This window comes from Cervus canadensis, chromosome 4 (assembly GCF_019320065.1).
Source record: "Cervus canadensis isolate Bull #8, Minnesota chromosome 4, ASM1932006v1, whole genome shotgun sequence".
Classification (NCBI taxonomy): domain Eukaryota; kingdom Metazoa; phylum Chordata; class Mammalia; order Artiodactyla; family Cervidae; genus Cervus; species Cervus canadensis.
In genome coordinates this window covers 62,349,721-62,371,377 of record NC_057389.1, presented here as the reverse complement: position 1 = coordinate 62,371,377, position 21,657 = coordinate 62,349,721, and the positions used below count along the sequence as shown (strand labels likewise).

Sequence of the window (21,657 nt, the reverse complement as noted above, 5' to 3'; positions counted from 1 at the left end):
GTAGTGGAGTTGTCTTAAAGAGGGTATATTAGGTGACTCAGATTTCATCTTGTTTTCTGAGGAGGATTCATCTTGTTAGTGTTTAATAGTACCACTTTTTCATTGTTTACTAGGGCTACGCATACACTTTTATCACAGAAGATCAAGCCCGGTATGCTGGAGACATAATTAAAGCCCTTGAACTGTCAGGGACTGCAGTGCCACCTGATCTAGAGAAACTCTGGAGCGATTTCAAAGATCAACAGAAAGCTGTGAGTTGTTTTTTTTTTTTAATAACTTTTCTTATTTTTATACAATTCACTGTATTCTAAACCTTGAGCATTAATACCAGTAAATATTGATAGTATTATTTTCATTTATCTCTTTAGATAGAAAGGGAAAGGACTGAGAATAAAAATCCTCTCTTCAACTCAGTATTTTTGTAGTGTACATACAGAGCTCTTATTTTTTTCTCACATACTAAATAAAATGTTTTTGTTGCATTGTCATACCCCACCTTGAAAACTATTTAATTGCCATAAACTTCTGAACATTAAAGTTTTTTACTATGAATTTAACTTTCTTGTTTTTCCTTGAAAGGAAGGGAAAATAATTAAAAAGAGTAGTGGGTTCTCTGGTAAGGGATTCAAGTTCGATGAAACAGAACAAGCTTTGGCCAATGAGAGAAAGAAGTTACAAAAAGCTGCTCTTGGTCTGCAAGATTCAGATGATGAGGATGCTGCGGTTGATGTAAGTATTGTTGTCCTAAAGCCTTCTTACCAGTTGAAGCAGTTGTTCGTCTTGTACTGGAAGTCTTTCCCTAGGCTTGTTTAGGCAGCAAATTACTGGAAACTTTCTGGTGGGTGTGCTTCTCAGTTTTCTTGTGTGTGTGTACAAATGTATTCACATATGCCCGTAGTTTTGTATTTTCATAAAAATGAGGTCATACTGCTTTATAATTTTCTGTACAATAATAGTCCTATGTTAAAATCTTCCCTTTTAGGAAATCCACTCTCATGCTATTTTTTGGCTATGTTTCATTATATGGATGTTCTACAGTATGATCAATCAAATCCCTATTTTTGAATATTTGGAAACAAATACTTGGAATATATATTTGTTATTATTTGGAGTATACTTTACTTCATTGCACATCCTTGAACACTTAACCTTGCACATTCATCAGATTAAGTCTTGAGGAAGAGTGTGTAAGTGTATAAATAGAATTGCTCAGTCAAAGGGTATATCCAAATTTGGTCTTAAAACATTGTTAGATTGTTCTCCTGCAAGGTGAGTACCAGTTTGTACTCATACTAACGATGTATAAGGGTGTCTGGCTCCCTGTATCTTTAACATCATTGGTACTAATATTGTTTTAAATTCTTCACAATTTGATTATTATAGAACATCCTTATTAATAATTATTGTTGTTATTTAGTTGCTAAGTTGTGTCCTACTCTTTTTTGACCCCATGGACTATAGCACACCAGGCTCCTCTGTCCATGGGATTTCCCAGACAAGAATACGGAAGTGGGTTGCTGTTTCCTTCACCAGGGGATCTTCCCGTCCCAGGGTTTGATAGTGAACATTTATGGCATGGTGCTAAGTTCCACGTCCTGTGCCAAGTGCTTTACAGGGATTATTTCGTTGACTTCCTCACAATAGCCAGAGAAGTGAATACTCAAAGCATTCCCTTTTTATAATTGAGGAGACTGGGGCTTAGAAACAAATAATAACTTTTTCAGGTTTGCGTAACCTGCGTAAGCCCATTTTCTTAGCTTACAGCATTGTTTGTAACACAGTGAAAAGAGACCCTAAGGACTCAACAAGTTAAGGGCTTCTTGGAGTATGCTGTGGAGCCCTAATCCCGGAGCTTGGGCTTTAGATGTTTTCATTATAAAATACTTTTGGAAAATCTGCTGGTATATTCCAGTATTAATGGTATCCTATCAATGGGTATGAAAAGACATTAATAAAATTATTTTAATTCTGAAATCTTCCAACATATTTTATATTTGATCATAGAAATTTTTCTTTAAAATATACTGCATTAAACCTTGGCTCAGAGCACAACTTAAGAATTCAGGAATTTAGTCTTTCAGGAAATGACCACACTGGCTGTTAAACACAGGAACCAATGTCTCCTATTAATTCTAGGCCTTTTTTTACTAGTATACCATATTGGCTTAAAATTCAGTTAAGTCAATGTATTTAGGTATCTGTTATGGTATAATAGATCAGTCCAAAACTTAGGACTTTATTGTGGGACTTTTATTGTGGGTTATAATAAACATTTATTACCTACTATTCCTGAGGGTTAGGAAATCAGGAACAGTATAGCCAGGTAACTTACTTAAGGTCTTACTTAGGGTCTCATGAGGTTGCAGTCAAGCTGTTGTTCCAGGTTGCAGTTATCAGAAGGCTTCACTGATGCAGGCCCATCTTCTTCCAAGATGGCTCACTGATTTCACTGTTGGTGGGATGCCTCTGTTCTTTCCTCTGTATTTGTGTTCTTACAACATGGCAGCTGGCTCCCCAGATTGAGTGATCCAAGAGAGAGCAAAGAAGAAGCCTTAGTACCTTTTATGACTGATCTCTGAAGTTATATGCCGGCTTTTCCACTTTATTTTGTCTATTAGAAGCAAGTCACTAAGTCCAGCCTACATTTAATGAGAGGCTCCACCTCATGAAGGGAAGAGTATCGAAGAATTTCTGGCTTTGTTTTTAAAACCACTTCAATTTTTTTTGTTATTTAAACATTTTTTAAAAATCTCATAATAAAACGTTAATTTTTCCCCCTTTTGTTAAAATCTTATTATAATTTCATTAAAAAATTAGAGCAATAGTAAAATGCTTTGTGTTTAATTGCTCAGTCATGTCCCACCCTTTGAGACCCTGTGGACTGTAGCCTGCCAAGCTCCTCTGTCCATGGGGATTCTCCATCCAGGCAAGAATACTGGAGCAGGATGCCATGACCTCCTCCAGGGGATCGTCCCAACCCAGGGATTGAACCCAGGTCTCCCACATTGCAGGCAGATTCTTTACCATTTGAGCCACCAGGGAAGCCCAAATAATCTTCTACCTGAACAAGGATTTGAACCCTGGAACCTTGAACCCGTCAGGTTAAAAGTCTGATGCTCTACCAACTGAACTATCTGGGCTCTCAATAAATTAGAAGAAAATTAAAAATTAAGTAAAAAATACTAGAGCAATACTAAAATGAATAAAGTCAAAAGTAAAGTTATCCCTGTTACCTAACACTGTGTACATTCCCCATTCCTAATTTTATGCATTTGTTTTGGATTTTAATGTCGTGTATTCTGTTTAAAAAGAGTGTTACTAAATTAAAGGTTAGTTTAAAAGTAATTCATAGCTCAAACACCTTATTAGATAACAAATGCTTTAAAAAGAAGATAAGTTGTCTGTTTCCATTTCAGTAAAAGTTCTTTCTAAATTAACCAAGTTAATTTTAAACCCTGAAAAAGTTTTTCTTTGCATTTGGGATTTGAAATATTAGCCTAATTCCTGCATATGAAGGGATTTGCATTCTTTACATGGTAGTGTTAGTATTCATTTTGGGGCAAAAGAAATTTTTAAAAGGAAATGCTTATGAGATACAAGTGGCTAACCTGAGGATTACACAGTGGCAGTAGGACTCATGTGGCTCCTGGAGAGTGAGGATTGTCAGTATTGCTCTTGATTTCATGGGGAAGCCCACCTTCATGCCTTTCCTTCCTGGGTTCAAAGAAATAAAACAATAAAGGTTTTTCCCCCTGATTCTCTTACCCTTTTTTTTGGGTAAACCCAATTGCATTTTTGGAGTTGGAAAGAATTTTAGGAGGCCTGCCTTGAGAACGTGTTGTATCATTTCCCCTGGTAACCATTGGCTGTATTTTTAGTTGTCCACTGATCTTGAGTTATTGCCCTTCTTCCAGCCTCTTTGATTACAGTGTATATAATTTGGCCTCAAGGCCTGGGCCGCAGAGCAACTTGGCTGCGTCCAATTGGCTACTCTGTTTTGACAGCCCGTGTTCTTCGTTTACTGAACTGGGATGTATTTTCTGTAATACTCAGGAGTCTGCTGAAGTGGTTGTTGCAGCGCTGTATCTCTGTTTCTTTCTTTCCTTCCTCCCTCCCCTTGCCCCCTGTCCTCCCCTCACCTCTCCCTTTCTTCTTACCCCTCCCCTCCCTCTCACCCTCTCTAAATTGGTACTTTTAATTAGATTTTTACTAATGCTTTTTTTTCTTGTTTAGATTGATGAGCAAATTGAAAGCATGTTTAATTCAAAGAAGAGAGTGAAGGATATGGCAGCTCCTGGAACATCTAGTGTGCCTGCTCCCACTGCAGGGAATGCTGAGAAACTGGAAATTGCAAAGAGATTGGCTCTTAGAATCAATGCTCAGAAGAACTTGGGCATTGAGTCTCAGGTATTAAGTAATTCGTTCCGAGTCTTAGTACTTTTTGTAAGTTATTTGATTTAAATGCTTTTTAAATTGTATCAGCACAAGTGAACAAGAAGTTGTTTTAGATTTTGAGGTAATAAGCATTTAACATTTGAATACAGAATTCTTTAATTGTTGACCTTGGTTGATTTCTCTAGCGTGGTTAGCTGAGGTCTTAATGCCTATTCTGGAAGGCCTGTTAACCATAGATAATTTTACAGAATAGTATTCCAAGTGACCTTATCAAAATCCTAAGGAAAGAACTCTCTTTTTCTTTCTTTGTGTTTACTGATGGATTATTGAACAAACAAACAATACTGTGGAAGTACAGACACCCAATTATATAACTCAAACTAACATGAGTTTAGACAATGGAAAACTGTTAAATATTTTACTTGCCATCTTTCTCTTGGGAGTTTTTTGGTTAACTTAATGCTTTTTGTAGTTGATTTACAATGTTGTGTTAGTTTCTGTTGTACAACCAAGTGATTCAGTTACACACATATATATATGTATCTTTTCTCTTTTTTTTAAACTTTTTGTTTTCTATTGGGATATAGCCAGTTAACAAACAATGTTATGATAGTTTCAGGTGAACAACAAGGGGATTCAGCCATATATATACATGTATCCATTCTCCCCCAAACTTCCCTTCTCTCCAGGCTGCCACATTACATTGAGCTGAATTCCATGTGGTTTACAGTATGTCCTTGTTGGTTATCCATTTTAAATATAGCAGTGTGTACATGTCAATCCCAAACTCCCTAACTGTCCCCCGTCCCCTTACCCCCTGCAACTATAAGTTCATTCTCAGAAGTCTGTGAGTCTGTTTCTGTTGTATAAGTTCCTTCATTTGTATCTTTTCTTTTTAGATTCCACATTAAGGGATATAAATGGTATTTCTCCTCTGACTGACTTCACTCTAAACTAGACACTCTAGGTCCATCCATGTTGCTACAGATTGCATTGTTTCATTCTTTTTAATGGTTGAGTAATATTCCATTGTACATATATGTACCACATCTTTATCCATTCCTCTCTTGATGGACAGTTAGGTTGCTTCCATGTCTTGGCTATTGTAAAATGCACTGCAGTGAACATTAGGGTGCATGTATCTTTTCTGATCATGTTTTTCTCTGGAAATATGCCCAGGAGTGGAATTGCAGGGTTATGGTAGCTAGGTTTTTAGTTTTTTAAGGAATCTCCATACTGTTCTTCATAGTGGCTGCACCAGTTTACAATCGCACCATCAATGTAGGAGGGTTCCCTTCTCCCACATTTCGTTTAACTCTTTCCTGCATTTTGTTTAACTTAATTTTTAATCAGGGTTAAATTTTCATAGCATTCCCAAAGAACAGTTTGTTAATGTTGACAGTGTTTAAGATTTTGAGTGGTTGAGGACCTGCATGACCCTGTGTCCAGTAGTTGAATGCAGGTTCAGGTCTGCGGTGCCCAAGTGGAATGACCAAGCTAGAGGCCAGTGGACTGACCTGATGAGGCAGCCATAGTCAAGGGTCAGAGCCTTGGGTCTTTGAGTCTTTTTTAATCAGTGAGTTACTATGAAGTGTTTACTCAAGCCTGGGCCTCTTGTGAAAACAGGGATGCAGCCTTTCACCTAATATTCTCTTGTGTTATTGTCACTAGTAACTTTTGTGAAATCATATGGCTATAACTTTTCACTGTTTTTGGAAGAGCTTGAGGTGTGAGTCATGTATTACCCACAGAATTATCTCTGTATTAGATACATAGTAAAATTAATTTCAAATGTAAAAATATGTTGCATAAAGATATTTACAATAATTTATGGAATGTTGGGTTTGTCCATGAGGGGAAGAGGAGTTCAGTGGTAGTAGTGGGCAAACATACTGATTCAGAGGAAACCCATAGTAGCCACAAGGTATGTAAGTGATTTTAGAAATATTATACTGTATTTGATATCAAGAGTTACCTAATGTTCAGTAGAATTTTTTAATATAGACTTGGGTATTTAGTTTTCACATCAAGTAAGGCAGATATATTAAACTTTCTATTATAATTATATGCTGTTAAATTGCCCTTTGGGTCAGACTCTACATGCTTTTAGTTAGTGCTTTCCGGAGAAGAGTTTGTGGTGGGACCTTTGGTCTTGTCTCTGCCCTCATTTGAGATTTGACTGTAGGTCTTCTTTAACTGCAGGATGTGATGCAGCAGGCCACCAATGCCATTCTCAGAGGTGGCACCATCCTGGCTCCCACTGTATCTGCAAAAACCATTGCAGAGCAACTTGCTGAAAAGATAAATGCCAAGCTCAACTATGTGCCTTTGGAGAAACAAGAAGAGGAGAGACAGGATGGTGGACAGAATGAATCTTTTAAGAGATATGAGGAAGAATTAGAGATCAATGACTTCCCACAGGCAAGTAGCAGATTTAAACTTTTTTATTGAGTAGAAACCCTGTTTTTAGGAGTGAAAATACCTCATTTAAAACCTATGAAGGGTCTTTCCTGATGGTCCAGTGGTTAGGAATCTGCCTTCGAATGCAGGGGATGGGGGTTCGATCTATCCCTGGTCAGGGAACTAAGATTCCACATTCTCCGGGGCACCTAAGCCCTCAAGCTGCAGCTAAGACCTGACACAGCCAAGTAAATAGATAAATAAAAAGAAAAAGCCATGAACATTTTAATGGCTGCTTTACTTTTTATTTAGATGGGGAGACAACACTGGAAATTTCATTTTTATGATTACTTTCTAGGTACGTTAGAATCTAAATGAATTTATGATGAAGGTGTTGATTAGAATTTTAATATTGACAATGACATGATTTAGCTAACCTATTCTTTTAGGACCTCAGGGTTTTTTTTATCCTGTTGTAAAGAGATTTCTTCTCCCCCAACTCTTTTCATTCCTAGACTGCTAGATGGAAAGTTACCTCTAAGGAAGCTCTGCAGAGAATCAGTGAATATTCTGAAGCTGCAATTACAATCAGAGGAACGTACTTCCCACCTGGCAAAGAACCCAAGGAAGGAGAGCGGAAAATTTACTTGGCAATTGAAAGTATGTACTGTTGATTCGGTTTCCATCTTGAGTTTGATCAAAGTTGATAATAGATGTGATAGACCCAGAGAGACTATGAGATCAGTTCTAGAGAGGACTGAGAATGAGGAACATCTGTTTAAAAGTTTCACTGATCATTTGTGGTCTTTATTCAGAAGTTTAGTATATATAGAGGTGAGTAATCTTTGTTGGGGACTCTTTCATTTTTGACAATTTGGTCAAATTGAAAATGACTAAAAGAACACATGTATTTTGGGGACTAGTCCAGTAAGTCCTTATGCTTCCGGTAAGTAGAACATTCTGGCCAAAGTTAAGGTTAGAAAGTAAATCAACTATATTAATCCCCTTAATGCTTGTTTACCCAAGCAGATACTGCCTCTGATTTTATGCCTGTAAATTCATACATGCCATTTTTAGAAAAATAGGACAATTAATACCACAGCTCAAAGGCTGTAAGTAATGCGTTATCTAAGAGTGATCAGGTGTGCTTTTTAACCTTACCTCATACATTCATGAATGAATTCAAAAGACAGTTTCTATTTTGATTTTTTTTCCTAATGTATTATATATAACATAGTAGGACAACTTATCTCCTTTCTTTTATATTTAATTTTAACATCTTTATAATAGATTTTTAAGAATAGACCAGCCACAGCTCCATTTCATTTATTTCATGAACTAAATGTTTATTGAATACTGGTATTGGAGCTGTGAGGTAGTTTATTCCATGTGCCATGTAAATCTAGAGTCTGCATACCTCCTGCTTAGATGGCTACAGTGATGCTACCCCCATGCCCTGTACAATCTCAATCACCGGCCTAGACCACTGAATCATACACATCACTGCCAGTGAGGAAATGATCTTCCTCTCACTTCACTGCTCCATAGCTCTGGACTTGCTTTGTTTCTTGTCACAGTACTCATTGCATAGATGTTATAGTATGTTTATACTTGTTTCTCTCTGCCCTACTCAAGCTCTGTGAGTGCAATGACTTTATCATTTTCTGTATTCCCAGTGTTCTACACATGGTAGGCACTTGATAAATTTTCTGAAAATGCATCTGATTAAGCTCTAGAGCTACTTCTTTTCTGCACAGATAATATTATTTGACAGGCATATGCATATGATCTCTCTAAATCTGCACTGTCCAGTGAAAACTGCTGGCTCTGGAATACTCGAAGTATGGCCAAATGTGACCAAGAAATGTTAAATTTAGTTTTTATTAACTTACATCTAGAAAGGCACATGGCTGATAGCTAATGTATTGGCTAGCTCAGCTCTAAAGTTTTTGTTGAAAGATCAATGGAAGTATAAACTGAAAATATATTGTAATAAGTTAGTGTTTTCTTGTTATATTTTGACATTCCTTTGATTTTTGTGAAGACTTTATAACTTTTAGGTAAGTTTCTTACTGAAATAAACATAAGTTAAAACTGATTTAAATATATATGAGGACTGATTTTTAGGGTTTGATTCTTTTCCTAACCAAAACAAAGATAATTTTCATATGTGAAAGTAAATTAGTATTGTGCCTGTTTACTTTTTTTTTTTTTTTTGGTGATCTAAATTGTTTTTGTGTGACTTCTTAACATGAAGACTACAAGAAGAGAAATGCATGTGCAGTGTGCATCCCATCTACTCTAAGTAGAAGTTATTTCCTGGTCAAAAATGCTTGATAGGGTCAGAGTAAGTTATAAAACAGAAAAGTTTCGTTACCAGGATTGAGTTGGGATTTTGTTTTTTTCTCCTTTAATAAGGGTTTGCCCGGTCGATGTAAACTTTTGATTAGTTTCTGAGTTCTGATAAAGTTGATTTTATCACTTTGTGCAAATATATTCAGTGTTTTGTGGAGGTTAAGTTAAGCTTTTGAAGTTCCCTCCTAAGCCATTTTCACTGATACCACTCTCAATTTTGTATCTTTTAAAATTAATAATGATGAATTGCAGTAAAGGTATAAAACTCAGATACAGCCTTTATGTTTTCCATGCTATTGATACTCTACCATTACTGTGCAGGAAGATTCATACATATTTCAACTGATGTACAAAGTGGGTCCAGAACTAGACAAATTGCATTTTTTGGTTCGTGATTGTGACTTTGAGAAACTGGATCATCAGTTAAGTTCAGTTCAGTCGCTCAGTCGTGTCCAACTCTTTGCGATCCCGCAAACCGCAGCACACCAGGCCTCCCTGTCCATCACCAACTCCCGGAGTTCACCCAAATCCATGTCCATCAAGTCGATGGTGCCATTCAACCATCTCATCCTCTGTCGTCCCCTTCTCCTCCTGCCCTCAATCTTTTCCAGCATCAGGGTCTTTTCAAATGAGTCAGCTCTTTGCATCAGGTGGCCAAAGTATTGGAGTTTCAGCTTCAACATCAGTCCTTCCACTGAACACCCAGGACTGATCTCCTTTAGGATGGACTGGTTGGATCTCCTTGCAGTCCAAGGGACTCTCAAGAGTCTTCTTCAACACCACAGTTCAAAAGCATCCATTTTTCAGCACTCAGCTTTCTTCACAGTCCAACTCTCACATCCATACATGACCACTGGAAAAACCATAGCCTTGACCAGACGGACCTTTGTTGGCAAAGAAATGTCTCTGCTTTTTAATATGCTATCTAGGTTGGTCATAACTTTCCTTCCAAGGAGTAAGCGTCTTTTAATTCCATGGCTGCAGTCACCATCTGCAGTGATTTTGGAACCCAGAAAAATAAAGACAGCCACTGTTTCCACTGTCTCCCCATCTATTTCCCTTGAAGTGATGGGACCAGATGCCATGATCTTAGTTTTCTGAATGTTGAGCTTTAAGCCAACTTTTTCACTCTCCTCTTCCATGTTCATCAAGAGGCTCTTTAGTTCTTCTTCACTTTCTGCCATAAGGGTGGTGTCATCTGCATATCTGAGGTTATTGATATTTCTCCTGGCAGTCTTGATTCTAGCTTGTGCTTCTTCCAGCCCAGCGTTTCTCATGATGTACTCTGCATATAAGTAAAATAAGCAGGGTGACAATATACAGCCTTGACGTACTCCTTTTCCTATTTGGAACCAGTCTGTTGTTCCATGTCCAGTTCTAACTGTTGCTTCCTGACCTGTGTATTGATATTTCAGGTCAGGTTTTTAAATAGTACCCTTTTATATATCCTGAAAGACTTTTGCCCTGCCAGTGACTCAGTGTGTTTTTGAATCATGTGACACTGTTCCTTATTGCAAAGTTAAATGGGGATTGCTGGCATGTTGATGTTCAAGGAGAAGAAAATACATTGACATCTTTCTGTGCTTGGAAGTAGACAGCTCTCTCTTACTGTTGTATTAGGCCATACAAGATGTCGTTCAGTGGAATCTGATGATAAAACCTTGGTAAACATGGAGTCATCCTTGTTTATTCAGCTTGAATATGATAGGTGTCATTTAAGCAAAACCAGTATTTAGTTTTTTTGTAATAACATACAATATTTTAAGTATCTCTAAGATTTCAAAATCAGTATTTTAAGTGACATTGTTTTAAAGAGATAAATCAGATTTTTTTGCTTTGAAAAAGATTCCTCTGTAATTTATTAATTTAAAGGTAATTAGGCTTATTTAATGAAGTATAATTAATGTATGCCAGGTTTAATTTGTATTAACTTTATAAGAACACATCTACTGTACTACCAGATGAAGTGAAATGAGAAGCCACGGCTTCTGCCACCTTTCCTATCTACCTACAATGGTTCTGGGTGCTTTCCACTGTGAACTTGTACTTAGGAAGTAACATCTAATTTTTATAATCTGAACAGGTCTTTCCCTCCCAGTAACAAGATAACCTTGTTAAGAATGAATCTTGAAAATTCTAGAGACATAAAGATGCTAACTAAGGGCTGGAGATTGGTAATTAAAATGATCTAAAGCTTTGAGAATTTGCATAGATGATCAGATTTAAATGATCTTTTAGTTTTTGAAACTCCAGCCAAATCAACTGAACACTAATGGGACAAAAACAGGTGTTGTAAGGACCCTAGTATCATGTTTCTGGTTCTGTAATTGGAGGGGCCCCACTGCCTGGCTCCTTAGAGGCTCCGTGTGGCCCATCAGCTCCAGGCCTCCCACCAGGCAGTGGGAAGGAGAACAGGAAGGACGGACGTGCCTAGCCAGCCTGTATAATTTATAGCCTATTTTGTGACCCTCTCTTTTTACTGGTGGAGAATCCCTTAAAAGCAGCCAGAGTTGTTTTGGGACCAATGAAAGGAAATGCCTCTTTTTCATGACAGCTTATAAACATATGTAACCCATTACCTAAAGAAGCAATATAAGTCAAAAATTTAAACCGGTCCAAATGGTCAGGTTCTGACTAACGCAGGAAAATTGCTCTTCTGCTTTGAGCTGGGTGAGAGTATCATTTTCCTTACTTTTAAAACAGCACAGAGTGTCAGGCTGCACACCAGCTCATGCCAAGTAGCTTATTTTCCTTCTGAATTTTGGGTTTTTTAATACTTTTCATTCTGACTCAGCTCTTGATTCTACCCTTGGCTTCACATGCATCCACCTCTCTTCCCTTGCAGCACCCACAGCTTTAAAATGTTGTGGTCAATGGCTTGTGGAGGTGGGGGTCTTAGGTTAGATTAGATATGTTGCTGTGACTTCATAGCCATAAGCATGTCTCTTTTCTTCCTGTTGTTAAACTGTTTCTTCTCCCTCCTCCTCCTCTGTTTTCCTCCTCCTCTCCCCGCAGCTCCTCCCTTCCTCCTTCTCTGTCCTCTGTGGGTTTGAAAAAGTTATCATATCTAATAAGGGGGAGAATTTTCCCATTTCTTGTGAATCGTTTTCCATATTTGATTTTTCTTACAAAAATAATAAAAACATAGTTCTCTACATTACAACCCTGGTTCTTTTATTCTTTGACATTCTCTCACTCCTAGTACTTAACCTCTGGTCTCCTTTGGTCCAGCGCTTTTCCTTTTATAGGTGTGCACCGAGTTCCCTCTCTAGACTTGCCTGCCTCCTGGCATTGTCCCCTGACTTCAAATCCTTCCACGCCTGTCCCTGACGGAGCTCTAGTCTCCATTTCCTCTACTTCTCCTTGTTTCCATTGGTCTTACTGATGTTTCCAACTTGGTGTGTCCCATGAGAACCTCCGCTACAATGATGTCAATTAACCACCATCACTGTTAATAATAACACCTGCTCTTCCTCTTGGATTCAGTATCTGCTTTATTACATTTTAGTTTCTTTACTTGTGACTCAACTCTTAGCATCTTACTTTGTTCTTCACTGTTCACATCTAATCAGAAAAAACATTTTGTTCATTCTACCTCAAAAATGTGCTTTCAGGATGGCATGAACACAATCCTGTGAGAGCACTGAGGGAAGAAACACTTAACCCCACCTGGAGAAGTTAGGAAAGATTCTTGGAAGAAATGATATTTGAAAGTTCCTCTGATAAGACTACTTCCTGATGTACTCATCTTGCTGTAACATTGCTCCAAGTTTGTTTTTCTAGTAGCCTACAGGATCACACAGAGCATAGATGAGTACTTTGTATAATGAATCTCATACAGTATACCACACATGATGGGTGCTTCTTGAATTTATATACAAGTGTCTCCAGCCTCCCTTATCTGTTTGGCTGTTTTGCTGTGTTCTTTCACACACTTTTTTCTTTCCACCATACTTTAACTTCTCTTACTCTTTAAACATGCCTTTCTTAATCTGTAACACTGCACGCATGATTGATTCCCTTTGTAAAATGCTTTCCCTGTCATCTCTCCTCCTCCAACTTTAAGATTTTTGTTCAGATGGCACATTTCTGAAACATTTGCTGACTTTAAAGAACATAATGAACATCCAATAAGTATTTGTTAAATAACTGAACCTAGGAAGGTGTATTTTCCTTTTCCTTTTTCTTCTTCTATTTTGGACAAATTGCAAATCATTTTTTCTTTGCATACCAATATACCAAGAACTTGTAACACTAGTACCTCACTGACCTTAACCCTCTAAGCACTAAGCTCAGTGCTCACATTTGAAACTCTTAAAAGTAATCATAATAATAAGCAGCCATGATACAATGTAGATGATGTTCCACCAGGTATTGAAAGACTTTTCTTGGCAAGTAGTACAGTGTTCCTGAAAGTCACCTGCAGTGTTTCTGCTGGATCTCAATGACTCGGATAAACATCCAGTGTAATTCCAGTAATATGAATAATGTTCTCCACTCACTCACCAGGTGCCAATGAACTGGCTGTGCAGAAAGCGAAGGCAGAAATCACCAGGCTTATAAAAGAAGAACTGATCCGATTGGTGAGTGAAAACCTCAAGGACTTGTTTGTTCTAATAAATGTTTTATTTAGCCATTTAATAGAAATACAGCAAAGTAGACAGGTGATATAGTTTGATGAATTTTCACGAACTGAGCACACTGGTGTGATCACTGCCTCGATGAGGAAGTAGAGCACGTTACCAGGATCCCAAAAACCCTGCTTATGTTCCTCCTTGTTGCTGTTCATTGCCCCCAAATGTGACTTTCTGACTTCCAGCATCATAGATTAGTTTTGAGCTCCATATAAGTGGAATCAAATGCTGTGGACTCTTCTGTATATTAAGTTCTTTCTCTCAACATTACTTTGAGGATATCAATCCATGTTTTTACATATATCAGTTATTATTTTTGTGGCTATATAGTAGTTAACCCCGTGGATTTACCACAGTTAATTTATGTTTTAGATTTTGAGGTCATTTTAGTTTTGAGTTTTTATGAATAATGCTTCTCTGAACATTCTTCCATGTCTCTGTAGTACACTTCAGTATATTTTTCTTTTGAGTAAATGCCTTAAAGTAGAATTGCTAGTTACAGGGTATGTATAGTGTAGCTTTAAGTTGGTATTGCTAAGTAATTTTTCAGAGTAGTTATACCAGTTTACATTGCTTTTGGCAGTGTATGAAAATTCCAGTTTCTCTACATTTTTGCCACTGTTTTTAAACTTAGGTGTTTGTCAGTGTTTTAAACTTAGGTACAGACTTAATTTGATTTTGGATATAGACCTTTTATAGACCACCTTTCCAAAGGAGGCAGACACCTTCTTGTAAATTCTCGCTACAGTGTGTACCTTCGGATGAGGATCCTTTGAAAGGAAACTTTACAAAGAATGTGTCTTTTAGGGCTTTTCTAAATTTCCCTCACAGAACATTCTTTGGATGGATAAAAATAATTTAAAGAATGGAATGTAAACAAAGCAAGAGGAAAGAATAAAAACAAACTTTGAATCAAGTGACTTTTACCAAGGAGTGATAGAAAAGAGCGCGGCCACTGTTCAGTCGGTTCAGAACCGTTGTTAAGGAGTAGTTGAGGGAACACAGAAATGATTGTTAAATAGTTCGTTCTTTATCACTCAATAATATTTTTATTTTAAATATCTGATAGTTGTATAAGTTTGTAAAGGAAATTACTTAACATATTTTTTCCCTTTTATTTCCTTTTCCTTTTACTAATCATATGCCTTTTATTTTTTCTTGTAGCAAAATTCATACCAACCAACAAATAAAGGAAGATACAAAGTCTTATAAAACATCTGGGAAAAACTTTTACCTGTGCTGGTCTGTGATAAATGTGGCAGTTGTTGTCTTCAGTTTATAATGTATTCTAAATTAAGATTTTTAAAATTTTGTCTTGCTGATTTTTTTTCCTTAAGTATAAGAAACCAATATTTGTTAACAAATCTTCTTTCTGTAAGTACCCCCAGAATTATCAAACTCTATTTAAAGCAGGCCTGTTTTCATTAAAGTGTCCTTTAATGCAAAACTTAAATATCAATATATTAACTATCTGGGTAATATTCCAGAAGTTTAAGACAATTAAAATATTTGAACTTTCCATTGAAGATAATAAACTATAAAAGTTGCTAAGGGGTCGTTCACCTCATCTTCTTGCAATGAAACTATGATCATCTCCTCAGAAAAGGTAAAATTCTCTAATTTTATGTCTACCTTGAGTTTAAATCTTACTTGACTCAGAACAATATGAACTGGATATAAGAATGTTGCAATAGAATTTTTACAAAATGGGTTCAGAGTTTTTGTTTCAATTTTTATCATCTTATAAGGGTCATAGTAGGACTGCTTTTTGGTTTTGTAAAATTAAAGTTTTGTAGTATAAGAATTTTTTGCATTCCTTTACACTGCTAAGAATTTTAAGTATTGACTGCTTTTACGTTCCCTTCACAACCTCTGGCTCTGTGCCTATCTACTAGCTCTTTTCTAATCTTCCTGAAGTGAAAGTGATCTGTCACCTGTAAATATGAATGATTGTTTTTCCCCTTTAAAGTGTTCGTTTATACAGCTGTACATATAAACACCCTACCAATCGATTTTTCTTCAGGATTATTGAGTAGGTTGTGAATTTTCTTTTTTTTTTAAAAAAGCATGACACCCACATTTTAGACTTAGACTTTAAGCATTTCTCAGTGAAATTTAGTTTACAAAGAATCATAAATTATATTTTTAAACCTTGATATCTATTTCCTGAGTATCCTAATTTAAATTGTGATAATTGGATCACCTAATGTTCAGACTCCTGGTGTGTTAGAACTTCATGTGGTTGTCAGTCTTTAAAAAATAAAATTTTCAAGAATTAAATAGTTGTATTTCTTAAAAGATACAGAAGTTCCTTTGAGTATTCCTGACTTAGAGCTTTTAAAAGTGAAAAAACCCAAAGTGTATTATAGCTGTTAAATCATTTCAATAGTGTATTAGATGGTTAAAGTCACAGGAGGTATCAGTCATGATTTCCTCAATCTGAAGTTATCCTTACAGAAAATCTCAGGTATATTCTTGAATCTCTCACATATCCACTTTTTTACTTGAGGAAGAAAACAGATAAAACACATGTAACAATAGAATCAAATAAACCATTTTCTTTAAAATTTTAGGCATCTTGGGCTCTTCCACCCCCACCATTTTATTTATATCCTTATTTTTATTACTTAGTGATAGTTTGTTTCCTTTGATAGACTATGTCACAGTCCCACATTGATGGCAATTGGTGCTCCCTTCAGCCTGCTCCATCACTTTGAGATTCATAGTTTTACATCATTTTAGTATTATTACCTTTATGTTTGTACATCTAGTTGTCATAAGCCACTGATAGTATTTTGTTAAAATGAAGCACATTTCTTTGTTACTACATTTTTTAGTGTCACATTGACTCTTTGATTTTTAAAATTTGAATAATGTACAGATTAATTTGTTTTTTAAAAAAATGCAGTTATCAATATTTGCTCATGTTTTTAAAATTTCTTATAAAATAAAGTTAGCCTGCATTTTCCTAGAATTATCTTTGCTGAAATGTTTTCTGCTGCATATCTAGTTTTGTTTACATTGCTAGGCATGTGAGAGAAGTATTATACTCTATTAAATTCTCACAACCCAAAATACATAATTCTATCCAAAAATATCTTCCTAAAGAAGCCTTTTAATCTTTGATGGTGTTTATATTTGGCATAAGATAGACTATAGGTGAAGTAATGGGTTCATTTGCCAGTTGGTGTTTTATCACAGTAACGCTTATTCTTAAAAAATCGAAATATAGAATGAAATGATAATGGCTAGATTCTCTCCACCTCCTTTTAGACACTTTATTATCTGATATATTTTGTATCTTACCAGCCTTGTCCGTATGCTAAGGCTTTCAGCTGGTGGTCACTGTGCACCTGTGATCGCAGTTCTTCTTTTGAAGGAGGCGGATGCTGCATGCAAAGAAGTTTTTCTTTGAGCAGAACCAGCTCTTGAATGCCTGGGGTTTATAAATCCCATGAAGCCAGCTGTGGAGTCCACTTCTAAGTAATTCACCAGCACCTTAAAAATCACAGCCTAGAGAGCAGAGTCTCTAAAGTTATAACTTGGTTTTGTATGACCTCTTTTTCCTGTGATGCCTTGCTTTGCTTTATAAAACCACCAGCTAACGTCCTTTAGTGGCAGATAACTTACCTCTTGTTTGAGATAGAAGTTGAGGGGGAAAGTGGTAATTGAAATGAAGTTCAGGGTAAACAACTATGTTTTATTTACTTAGTCCCATTTTGGTCATTTATAAGATGACAGATGCTGAGTTCTTACAGCAGGCATAAATTCTGAGTGACTAGCCCAATGTGATCCATGAGAATACTTTTCCTCTTAGAATTGAGTCTGGAGCTTCCAGTTCTTCACATTTTGGTACATAGTTTTATATAAGAATCAGAATCTGTTGACATTTTTTTATGCTCTCTGCTCTGGCGTGAAAAACTGAAGTTAATCTTTTGAAAAGATATATATGTAAATATAAAGAGAAAGAGAACAAATGAATGTGTGTTGAGAGGTAGAGGGAATGTCTTAACGTTGTACTCAGTTTAGGTGTTGTAACTACCAGAAAACCTTAATAAAATCTCTCCGGAGTGAGGCGTTTGGCTTGGAATATAGCAGCATCTCACACATTACTTGTTGAAACATGTGCTGTACTCTTAGGCCAGCTCTGCATTTCTGTTACTGGGTAAAGATTCCCTGCTGTATCTGCAATATTACCAATTGCAGATATTTGAAAGTCCTTTTTTTTCTGTATCAACTTATAATTTTATTTGAGCAAGAGTCCAAGTAGAAATGTGGAAAGAAAAAAAAAAAAAAGAAATGTGGAAAGAAAAGTGTAAATAAACGATTTCTCTCAGTGTCCCCACTGCAGTATCAGTGGTCTCACTTTTCTGGTTCGTTATGGCCAAACTGGTATATAAGTGCATACTGTCAAGTCACATGATAGGTAAAACATTTAGTTATGATTATTTTTCTTGACCTTGTCCTCTTCCAGATATGCCATAAGCTTATAGAAGTTCATGATGTTGAAGCTCAAACCTTTAAAAAGAAATTCTAAATTTGCATTAACCTTGTTCTTCTGGAGGGAAAAAAATGTGAAATAAAAATGTTCTAACGCCTTTGGGAAACTAGAACTCAGAGTTACTCTCTCAGATATCACCAGGATTACTGTAAAACCTAGAGTTCCAGAATTTAAGAAAATCCTAACTGTCTTTAATATGTGGAAATGATGCATTTTGGATATTAGTCTGTTTTCACAATTTTGCTTATTTATGGAATAAAGAAAATGTGAGGATTCAGTATGAAAAATGTTCTTTGTCCACAGCAAAAACATGTCATTTGAACTTGGCATTTGGTAGTAGGTGGATTTTTTGCAACCTATCAACTCCTGGCAGTTCTAGCAGCCTTGAGTGTTAAAAGTGTCCTTGGCCTTTATTCCTGAATTTCTAGGAGGCTGTCAGGTGCCCATGTCCAGCCATATCAAGGTAATATCGAAGGTAATATTTTCTTTCCATGCCTTTGCCTGAGAGAGTCTTCTGGGAGCTGAGATTCCCAGAGTTGTACTGTAGACTTTTGGAAGAATCCTTGCCATCCCCCAGGCCAACCCTTGGCCTAAATCTCAGATTTGGAAAGCTCCATGGAAAAACGGGAGAGATGCCCTTAAAGAGAACACAAGTTCCTCTGTAACTGTAAGAAAGTCTAGGGTTGCTATTGTAAGTGTGTCTGGGATGGTAATGATTCTGTGATTTGATTTGAAAGCCACTGATAATCTTCACTTCGCTTTGTTCTTGGGTTTTGACTAGCTATTATCTAAAGCAGTGGTCTCCAAAGTGGGTAACAGTAAGCTATTGGAAAGCAGGGAGAATATACTGGAGCCTCTGTTTGTATTTCATTTTTAACATCTCATCCTTTGAATTTTTTGAGTAGATTTTATGTCATTACATGATATATCAGGTATAATATTACAGTTTAGTATAACAGTTCATATGCATAAGTAAATTCACATATGGGGGACACTTGGACAACCTTTGGCAAGTTGCTTAAATGCTTTAAAATGTCTTTTTTCACATAAAAGATTACAGTAATACCTATTTCAGGATTTTTGTGAGGATGAAATGAAATAATACATGTAAATCATTACAGCATATAAAAACAGTGCCTAAATAATTAGTACTCTTACTACAATCGGTGTGGGGGAGTGCATTTTCTTAAGTTTTCTTTCTGTATTGCTGTATCTTTCAGTGTTGCTATATGCTATATACTAGCAAGGACAGTCAGTGACTACTGATAAACCAAAATCTAGAAAATGAAATTCATTTCTCCTATAGGTATCTTTCAGTTCAAATGAATAGCATTTTAGAGCACTCATTGCTTTAATTGAAAGGTCTTTAAGCGGCAGCCAGTTCCCACTCTATTTGAATATTCCTTTTTTGGCCTTTTCGCATGTATACAGTCACCGTTTATCATGATGGTTTGCCTATATGATCTGGCCTATTCTGGGCCGGGTTGAGGCTGTTGGGGAAGGAATGCAAAATGTTGAATTGAGTCCAAATTCTGTTTCACAGGTGTACACTTTTGAAGAAGAAATGTTTGGATATAAGTCAAATAGTGTGACAATTATAAGTGTGCTCTTTCTACAAATGAAGTGAGGATAAATGCTCTTGAAAAAGCCTCTTTCAGCACTAGTTGTACATTCTGCCATGTTCTGTGTACTACAGTACCTCAGTAAGACCAACTTGAGATAATTATCTGAAAATACCAGATTATTGCTTTTAACACTGTATTTTGATTATTTGCATTTTTTTGTCTGCTGCACCAGAAGGTAAGCTTCTTGAGGTTAGGGACTATGTCTGTCCTGTATTCTTAGTACTTTGACTTTACCTTCATTTCACACATGTGGAAGCATTTGGAAAACGCAGTGATTTGTCCAAGCTGGCTTCCCAGGCAGCTCAATGGTAAAGAATCTTCACTGCCAGTGCAGGAGACACAATCTGTCTAGGTGGGAAAGATGAAGGACAAAATGGCATCCTGCTCCAGTATTCTTACCTGAAAAATCCCATGGACTGAGGAGCCTGGTGGGCTGTGACTGAGCGTGTGTATGCACGTGTGCATATACACACACAGGCATACACACGCATATACTGTCCAAGGTCCCAAACCTGGGAATGTCTGACTTCCTCAGTTCCTCTGCTTCTCCATTGGGCCTTCAAATCATTTGATCTTACTGGTATGAAAATTTCCTTTTGGCCATACCTCACGGCTTGTGGGGAGCTTAGTTCCCCTACCAGGGATTGAATCCAGGCCCTTGGCAATGCAAGAGCCCTTAGCACTGGACCACCGGGGCATTGACAAGTTTTCTTCTTGAGTGGTTTTATATATAAATGCCATTTTGGTTGAAAATTTAAAGTTACGAAGATTAAGGATCTGGAAAAGTCATGGTATGGCAGCACTACAGTACATGCTTATATTTCCCTTTCAAGAATACAAAAGAAATCTTGCTTAGAAAAAACTTGTTTTTAAAAAGTCTTTGGAAGGCTACTTCATGTGCCTTAAAATCTCTGTATATGTTTTAGTTTTCTGTGTTGGTATTTTTCTTTTATATGTGAACAATACTAGTATGATCAGTCCTGTTTTCTAGTATTTTATAGGATTATTTATAGATTGAGAGTTAGAATCTTGTTACAGAACCCTGCTTGCCAGAAAATGATTGAGCTTGCCTGTTCTGTGTACTCTATTTGGGTTGCCTCCTGGTTTGTGTTGTTGCTGCTGCTGTTTTGTTGAGTTGCTAAGTCATGTCTGGCTCTTGTGACTCAATGGACTGCCATGTTCCTCCTTGTGTGTTCACCCAGAAAAGTTGTTACTCTTCCTTTATTTCCTGCTGGCAGCAGCACTGGGCCAAATGCTGTACTCGTGGTACAAATCATTGCAAAGAATTATATCCTTAAAACAGTGTTCATCGCATGGGCAAAAGGGTCAAGTACCTGCCTCGGGCTTTTGCCACACTGCCAGAAAAATTGCCTTCCTGGGAATCCTTTGGTGGTCCAGTGATTAGGACTCCACGCTTTCACTGCTGGGTCTGGGTTCGATCCCTGGTCGGGGAATTAGGAACGTGGAAGCAGCCTGGTGTGGCTGGGAAAAATATTTTAAAACATAAAACAATCATGCTTTTAAAAATATCTATCTTCTGCTCAGCAGCCTTCCTAATTCTGAATCCTCCCCTTTCTGACATCTTTGAATTAACTGACGGAAGAACTGGGGAAACTAATACCGTTTGCAAAATTGGCTTGTATGAGGTGACCCATAAGTCAGAAATCTTGCAGTAGCTACATAAATGGAGATCTTGTAAGCAAACTACCTGTCCTATCCCTGTGATGGTGGAATAAAGAATATGGTA

The 21,657-nt window shown here is 36.9% G+C and overlaps 1 protein-coding gene across 2 annotated transcripts in view; it reads left to right on the top strand.

The window, feature by feature from the left end:
• The window catches only part of DDX46 (DEAD-box helicase 46), a 52,103-nt gene extending 33,527 nt beyond the window's left edge, over positions 1–18,576 (top strand). Inside the window, exons 17-23 of one of the 2 annotated variants that reach the window (XM_043465478.1) lie at positions 114–251; positions 580–729; positions 4,234–4,407; positions 6,598–6,816; positions 7,311–7,455; positions 13,660–13,733; positions 14,949–18,576. In XM_043465478.1, coding sequence (XP_043321413.1) covers positions 114–251; positions 580–729; positions 4,234–4,407; positions 6,598–6,816; positions 7,311–7,455; positions 13,660–13,733; positions 14,949–14,996 — 948 coding nt within the window. In that variant the 3' untranslated portion in view covers positions 14,997–18,576. Of the gene's footprint in view, positions 1–113; positions 252–579; positions 730–4,233; positions 4,411–6,597; positions 6,817–7,310; positions 7,456–13,659; positions 13,734–14,948 lie in introns of both variants that reach the window. The other variant, XM_043465477.1, reaches the window with a different exon arrangement.
• The last annotated feature ends 3,081 nt before the right edge of the window (positions 18,577–21,657 follow it).